Raw genomic sequence first — 8,766 nt, forward strand, 5'->3', positions numbered from 1 at the left:
AAGACTTATTTTGAGCCACAAGTTTCAAAAGTCTTCACTCTTTCTTAAATGTCGTGCCCAGTCAAATGAGTTCATATAAATTGAAACGGAGGGAGTATCATTTGACAGCATGTCGGCTCGTATATATAGGCACAGTTTGATAACGTTCATTTTATATATATATATATATATATATATATATATATATATATATATAGATCTTTTGAGCATTTGTCCCTTCTAGTTATGATATTTATGAGTTCGCTTCATGGCCCACTCAGATATGACTATGCGATGTACGTTTTGAGATACTCGGTAGGCCAGCTCTGGGTGCCCGTCATGGCCACCTGTTTGGGTCGTGACAGTTGTGATGTCCAACCACAATCAGTTCGGACTCGTGGGAGGTCCATTTCCTTGATCGAAGAAGGATAGCGTCTGACATTGTAGTCTCTGTCGAACTTTCTCGAAGCTGTCTCGACAGCGAATTGATGTCAAAGTGATAGTGCGAGGGCAGAATATCTTGAGCCCGAGGTTCGAAGGGATCGACCTAAGCACTAACCTCAGGGTTAGCAATGACGTCGATTGTCGGAGGTGGAGAAACAGCCGGTGAAACATTTCTAGAAGAAGATCTGGAATTCGTTGCCATTTCTTATGAAGATTTGGTGATCTGGATGAAGATTTGAAAAATGGGATGACTATTTGAAGAATAAGATGAATATTTGAAGATTGGTATGAAGCTTTGAAGGTTGGTAGAAGAAGATTTGAAGATTGATATAAAGATTTGAAGGTTGACGGATGAAGATTTGAAGGAAAGCAAGAACAAGGTTGAAGATTCAAAAGAAGTTCGAAGAGTGATTAATCGAATAGTAAAAGGTAAAAAGTGAAAAGAACCACACTTTTATAGGGAGAGAGTAATAATGGAAAAACGCTTCAATTCGAGAACCGAAGGGACGATCCAATCAGGCAGACACGTGTCCGAAGTCAGAAAGATGTGATGTGAGGGGACGTTTGATCTCCCGCCTATTTCCGAAAAGAAGCTTACAAGAGAAGATGCTGAGGTTATCATTCCACTTCCCATCACTCTGACAAACTCTGATCCGGGAAGTGTGGTGACTATCTGTATACAGTAAAAATCGGTGTAAAATGTTGCGACCTTCTGACGAGAGGTTGGAGTAAAACAGGAATGTTGACTTCAAGATGTGGCGTTGGTTCGAGTTCAGTTATTGGGATGAAACGAAATCCGAAGGGACGTTAATCCAATAAACCGGAGAGACGTCAGTTAGCACAATTGCGTGAAATCCGTTACAAGTCGAATTTCACGTCGCCCATTACGCCAGTCGTTGCGTGACCAAATGTTAAGGCGTCATTAATAGTAATTAGCATCAATTTACCAGATTTTAAGTTTCATTAGGACTCTAACTCTTATACTATAAAAAGAGGTAAACCCTCTCATTAGAAGGCATCTAATTCTAATCTCATACACTTACTCTATAAAATTTCATAAGGTTCAAGTTCTTTAGCAAGTTGGCTCGGGCACTAAGCTTTAACGCTCTGCATCGGACCAGTTTTCAGTTACAAGCAATAAACGATTCAGGCTATTTCTATTTTTGTTCGTTACATAAAATAGATTGTTATTTCATATTTCATTACGCTAACAACTGATTAAACCACGTATCCTTTAAACCGCGTACAAATTCAATTGTTACCTTTTCAGGGGTAAACAATTATCAATTGTGATTTTCTTAAAGGTTATTTAATTTAATTATAAGGTTAAAATTGAAAGAAAAAAATTAGTTCTACCTCATGATTTGCTGAAATGGAAAAGCAAAAAAAAGCAAAATCTATTTTTAGTGTATAGTAAAAAGGAACACATTGAGTAATATAATCAGAGGAAGGTCCAGGATTTAGAAGCCACGGGGCCGGGCACCATTATGTTAACATAAACACCAAACAAAATTTCAACGACGACTTAGGAATAATATCGTGTCAGACTGGTCACTAATAGTGTGAGCAGTCGCGAAAACACAAATATAAGGGTCAAATATGATTTGTGTGATAATAATTAAACTTTAACATAGATAAAGCAATTGAGTGACGTAGCTCAGTCGATAAGGTTGTGCAAAATGTATGTACTATCGCAAGTTTGATTATTGTTTTCCTAACAACAGATGCAAAAATGGATGTCTTAACCAAATATAAAAAAAATAAAAATAAAAACTAATTAAAAGTGACATGAGGGTACGATCCTGGGTCACAACTCACAAGAATGGACTGCAACAACTGCAACCATCGAGCTGCCAAGCCATTTATATTCTTTAGGGTGCACAGTCAGATATATACTAGTTCTCAAGGTATGTGCGCGTGCGCGCGCGCACATATATATAACATATTATTTTTTCCGAAGTTAACAGATGCCCGTGAACCCCTAGCCTTCCACACCGGTCCTTTGAATATAATGATATAACTACTCCACTCGTCTCAATTTATGTAGCGTAGTTTGATTGGACATGTAATTTAAGAAAGAAAGACAAGATTTTGAAACTTGTGATGTTAAACATGATTTCTATCTTATGACATTTTTGTCATTATAAAAACATATTATTGAGGGTAAATTGAAAAGTTTAAAATTATATCATCTTAAATGTAAAATTGTAATTCATTTTGCAGCGAATTAATAATAAAGTAGTCCACATAATAGTACTTTGTACCGTAAGGGGTCGTTTGGTAGCTGGATAGAGTTATGGAGGTATTAGTAATAAAGTTATTCATGTATTAGTTATTCCATAGATTCCCTAACTTATACATGTATTAGTTATGCAGGTTACTTGCTAAATAGCTACCAAAGGAAAAAATGCATTAAGTGGGGATTGATCTTTGAATCTCTAAATAAATAATTTAACTTTCAACCAAGTGCACCACCAAACCTTTTGTTGAATGATTTGCAAAAGGTAATAATAGGTATATTTTAAAAATTATACACATAATATATCGAGATTAATCGGATGATCATGAGTTTACGTGACTTTTTTTACACCTGAATTCACCCCGTTATTTACTTAAGCAGAATTTACGACCCGATATATATCTAGACTCTGGTGCTAGGCTTTGAAGGTACTGTACGAGAATAATTTTTGGAATCCGCGTAAAATAAAAGTAGGTAACCCATATAAGAGCCCGTTTGGATTGGCTTACAGCTTAAAGCTGTTTGCAGCTTATAAGCTGAAAAAAATAAGTTGGGGTAGTCCAACTTATTTTTTTTGGCTTATAAGCTGTTTTCAGCTTATAAGCTGCTTTAGATAAACTAAGTCAAATGGGTCCAATTATTTTTTTGAGCTTATTTTAAGCATAAAATAACTTTAAGCTGGCCAGCCAAACACTCAAAAAAACTGAAAACAGCTTATAAGCCAACTTATAAGCCAATCCAAACGGGCTCTAAGTGGAGTAATATGGGCTCGGAATGATATACACGCGAAGTAAAAAAGAATATTCCTAGCATTGAACCGACCATTAATGACCTTCCCTCTACTCTTACCATGGTCTCCTTACCCATAATAATCATTGCTTTGTTCATTATATTTTCATAATCATTAACTTAATAACATAAACCTCTAACAAATGGATCATTGGCACTAATGCCCTTATTTGTGCTGGTCTTTAATATTTGCCCTCAAAACAAATTAATTTTTTTGGGGGACATAAGTGTATATTTTCGCTTCATAATATCTCATAAGTTATGTCATATATGACTTTTTTCCCTTAAAGAACATATGCCCCACTAGACATATATCGATTGCTAAAGGAAAAAAAATTAAAGACCATTCCATCTGAAGGGCAAGTCGTCCAATATCTTCCTAATAAATACTCCCTCTGTCTCAACTTATGTGATATAATTTGACTACACACGGAGTTTAAGAAATAAAAGAAGACTTGTGAAATGTGTGGTCTAAATCAAGCCATATATATTTGTGTGACTCAAAATTATTTCATTAAAGATAAAATGAAAAGTTTATTCTAATATAAAAATATATCATTCTTTTTTGGACAGGCTAAAAGGAAAGTATAACATAGCGAGTAATAGTTAAACACCTTTTGAAGAAGAGTGTCAATTCAATATGGGCGAATTAAAAAAGAAAAGGAGGGAGTATAGATATTTTGAGTGTGTGTGGCAAAAACCCTAGCGCACACCATAAGTGTGAATACTAATTCAAGTATGTAGAGTCTACAAAAAAGGATCATGTGCATATTTCTCTTCTTTCGCCTTTGAATAAGGAGAATTACTCGCACTCCTCCTCAATTTCTGTCACTTGATATAAATTTGCTTGACTAAGCACATAACTGCCAACCTGCATTCACTCTTTTTTACTCATCAAACATTATATACCTTGCCAAAAGTGATCATCAAACTGTATTAAGAAAATGGATTCATCAAGAGATGAAAGCACACATGGATTGCAAATGAGTAGAATTCTTTCTCGAGAATCATCGGTAGGACAGTCTTCAAGAATATATTATTACAGAAGAAGAGGAGAAGGGGTTCCATTTGAATGGGAAAGGCAGCCTGGAACTCCTAAAAATCTACCAAAAGAAGATGTCAATATTCCACCACTTAGCCCTCCACCTTCATTTCAAAACCTTCGGTTGCCTAAACCTTGTTTTCATGATGATGTTGACCCTCAAGAAACGAAACGTTTGAAGGTTTGGCTTACCAAGAAGATCAAGAAACTGCATCCATTAAAAAGTACTTTTGGAAAATCTCATCCAAGAAATGATCATGTTGGTGAGTCTGATGGAGAATTTGTTTCGAGTTCATTCAAGAACTCGAGTTCGTCTTCATCTTCATCGTCAACAGATTCATTTGCCTCAAACAGCAAGGAGGATCCATATTGTTGTAATCTCACATCAATGGTTGGTATTATTATTATTGCAACAAGGTCCTAATTTTATTTTATTTTGCATTTTTGTGTTCAAAGATTTAGCATTCCTTTCTTTTTCATTTTTTGAATATTTCCTTCCAAGTTTAGCTTTTATATATTTACACATTAGGATATTTTCTTATAATATCATATCCTCTAACTAATAATAATATAAGGTAATCTTCCATAAAAGGTGGATTTAGTAACTTAACAAATATGGCAAATTATATACTAAAAAGGGTTAATATAATAATTATACCGAACATTTTGTATAAATATACTTTATTATAAGTAAGTGAATCATTTCCCGAATAAGAAACTCAATAATTAGTCTCTTTCTTCTCCATCTTCCTCGCAATCTTACCATAATAATTAAGGCGCAAACACTTATGAATAATGCACAATAGGGTAAATGGTTAGGATTTTAATCGAGACTTGAACTGGCCTGTAATTTAAAACACATGGAAAATGATTGTGCAGTACTTAATATGTTAAATCATGGGAGGAGATGCAACATATAACAATTATAAAGGAGAATGTACAGATCTAAAATGAGTAGCCATTAGTAGACCGTTAGGATTGAAGTTATTTGATATCTATATATAAACAAAAATGTTGACTATTCATGGCAAAAATTAGCCACGAGTTGTAATTCTCATTTCTCACAAATTAAGCAATGTGTAACCATATTTTCAATAGAATGTTATGGTTTGGTTCATGATATTGACAATTATTAGGATTAAGTCAATTTACACTGACATTTTATTTAATGAATTTCTACACCATCAATATAATTGAATATGTTCTAGTTGGTTATTTATAATTTAATTCTGACTGAAAATTGATCTTAGCGGTTTAACTTGATCTAAGATTCTAAGTGGGCAGATCCTTATTCAGTTCCCATCAAGATCTCCCTTTGATTTGCACGTCTCTTCACCGATCCATCATTCAAATTGTTATAAAAGATAAGGAAAGAATGATTATAAATTTCGAAGTTTACCTTTTATATACAGGACTACTATTTCTTCTCTCCATTATTTTCACTACCATATCTACTGGATTTTCTTTCCTACTGATTTTGATATGCTTTACTTGAGCTGAGGGTCTATCGGAAACAATCTCTCTACTTTCACAAGGTAGGAATAATGCTATGCACGCACCCATTTTCCCAGATCCCACTTGTAGAATTATATTGGATATGTCGTTGTTATTATACCTTTTATACACTGGCAATACAAAAGAATATTTGCACTACCAAGTGATCTATAAATAACTACAAGTATTCATAGAAACTGACATTATTAACATTAAATATAAAGCAAGGTTACCCACTAAAATATATTAAAATGGACTGATCGTCTGCATTTTTTTTTTACACACTATTACTATGAGAATATATATAATTGTACCCTAAATCTTCTCAATAAACTTGTCTTGCAGGATAAAGAAATGCACAAGAGAGGTTTCTCAGAAGAAAGTGGCAAGACGTTGTTCCTTAGCAGAATGTCATCAGTAGACCAATCTTCCCATTCATACTATCGAAGCAAAGAAGGAATTCCATTTAAATGGGAAATGCAGCCAGGTACCCCAATACATACACCAGAGAATGAAGTCATTCCACCTCCTAGCCCTCCACCATTGGTACAAAGTTTGGCACTGCCTAAACCTTGCATTCCTCATGATCATCAAGAGGAAACTAAGAAGATTTCTACTTGGGAAAGAATCTGGCTTGGGTTAAAAAGCAAGAGAAAGATCAAAAGTACTGAGCAAAAGCAATTCAGTGTTAATAATGAACTCAGCTTTAGGCTACAAGGCAATCGTCATGGCGATTCAGTTTTGTTGTCGTCTTCTTCTATCTCGAAAAAGAAAGTGCTACCCTTCACGAAATTTAGAAGAGATGTGTTAGGGGGGAAATTTTGTTTCAATCCTGGAAAAATTAAAGCAAATCTTGTTGCTTCTTCTTCAAGACGCATATGAATTACATTTATGAAGTGACTTTCTACTAGTATCTGAAATTGTCTGTGTTGTTTGTGTATGTGTTTGCCGTGATCGATGTTTTATTATCTACTTCATGTGGAATTTGGCGTTTCGCGTCGTTAATTAGGCTACTGCGGGTGTCAGTGACAAGGGGGTGACTCCAATTGTATGCAAATTGAATTGAAATGATTTAGAACTCCATGCATGAGTTCAATCAAGAAATTAGAAAAAAGCAAGAAATGAAGAAAGTAGGAGAAAGAGGAAGAAGAAACAGTTGAAGAAGAAGAGAAAGCATTATTGAATCAATGTAAATTGAGATGATATACTCTCATATATATAAACAAATGGATTACCCTTCAATATCCAATGAGAGAGAAGGTTAACCAACTAACTTACGTAACCTCACTAACTAACTTTTAACTAATAAATGGAAAGTGCACATTTAAAGGAATTGCCCTTAAGTCTCTAACTACTATTTTCTTCGACACTCCCCCTCAAGTTAGGTGCTCTAAAGATGACTAATACACCTAACTTGGAATTAAGAAGTTGATGTTGTACTCTGGTTAGTCCCTTTGTCAAAATATCTGCAGGTTGTTCTTTTGTTGAAATGTAGTGTGGTTGAACCAATTCTTGTTGAATTTTTCCCCTAATGAAGTGACAATCTATCTCAATGTGTATAGTCCTCTCATGGTAAACTGGATTTGAAGCTATTTGTATAGCTGACTTGTTGTCACTAAAGATATGGACATGCAGCTTAATATCAATTCTCAGTTCCTTGAGTAATCCTAGAATCCAATTAAGTTCTGAGACTATTGATGCCATGCTCCTATATTCAACTTCAGCTAAACTTCTGGAAATGGTTGTCTGCTTCTTGGACTTCCATGACACTAATGACTCGCCCAATTTGATCAGAAAGCCTGATACTGATCTTCTAGTATGTGTGCATGCTAAGCTGCCCAGTCAGCATCACAAAATGATGTTGTTATATCCCGCAATTTTATACGTCAAGTTATTCGCAAAAGAATCGACTCAAGTTAAAGACGGGATCATTTTCGGACACGAAGTAGAAATCTTTAATTTTCGATTTCTATTAGAACATGAATTGTTTATAAATTTTACTTAGTGTAAAAATATTAATGGAAAGTTGTGATTAATTTACCATGATTAGATTATTAAGTGAGGATTAGTGATTAATTAATCTAATTATCGAAAAGTGGGCCCCACGACACGTGGCGAGATTTGGTTGGACTTGAATAAAGATGGACACATGTCAAGAAAATTGACACATGTCCACTTTGTAAAGATATATATATAAGTATAAGTGGATGACTAAGTCATCACATATTCCACAAATTAATCTTGCAAATTAGGTCTTAGAGAAAGGGGCTCTCAAGCTTAGAGAGAGAGAGAAGTTCCCGGCGCCACTTGTTATATCCCGCATTTTAGTACAATCGGATAACTCAAGGTAATTGCGGGGAGATGACAAACAAGGTCTTACTTTTATTTTGTTAATCATATGAGTTGCTTATGAAGAATTTTGAAGTGAGAATATTAAGAAAGGTCAAGGGCATGAAGGGAAATTCGCAATATGAGTCGTGGAAATATGGAGGAAGACGATGGGAAAATTTGGAATTCGGAAAAAAAAAAATAGTTTTCATGAATTTCAAGAACTAGCAAAAATGATAATTGGGCTTGGAATTTTTTTAAGAAAAAAAAGAGGCCCAACCGGCCATGGAATGGGCCAAGCCCATGTAGGGGCTTAATCCACAAAATAAAAAGAAGACAAAGTCTTCTAATTGTCCAAAATTCTCTAGAAGCTCCAAGAACATAGAACACAAGAAAGAAAGAAAAAAGAGAGAAGTGGCCATTCGGCCTTGAAGAAAAAAAAAAAAAAAAG

At 34.7% G+C, this 8,766-nt stretch overlaps 1 protein-coding gene across 1 annotated transcript; it reads left to right on the plus strand.

Annotated features, from left to right (window-relative positions):
- Positions 1-4,231: 4,231 nt before the first annotated feature.
- LOC132602267 (uncharacterized) lies at positions 4,232-6,870 on the plus strand. The gene is made up of 2 exons (XM_060315203.1): positions 4,232-4,884; positions 6,333-6,870. The coding sequence occupies exons 1-2, from the start codon at positions 4,396-4,398 to the stop codon at positions 6,867-6,869; spliced, it is 1,026 nt and encodes a 341-aa protein (XP_060171186.1). The 5' UTR covers positions 4,232-4,395; the 3' UTR covers position 6,870.
- Positions 6,871-8,766: the final 1,896 nt, after the last annotated feature.

This window comes from Lycium barbarum, chromosome 7, assembly GCF_019175385.1.
Source record: "Lycium barbarum isolate Lr01 chromosome 7, ASM1917538v2, whole genome shotgun sequence".
Classification (NCBI taxonomy): domain Eukaryota; kingdom Viridiplantae; phylum Streptophyta; class Magnoliopsida; order Solanales; family Solanaceae; genus Lycium; species Lycium barbarum.

Bases quoted from the DNA above. Each gene is read 5' to 3' on its own strand.
- LOC132602267 (XM_060315203.1), top strand. From the start codon at position 4,396: ATGGATTCATCAAGAGATGAAAGCACACATGGATTGCAAATGAGTAGA. The intron at 4,885-6,332 runs GTTGGTATTATT...CTTGTCTTGCAG, and splicing joins GTTGTAATCTCACATCAATG to GATAAAGAAATGCACAAGAG.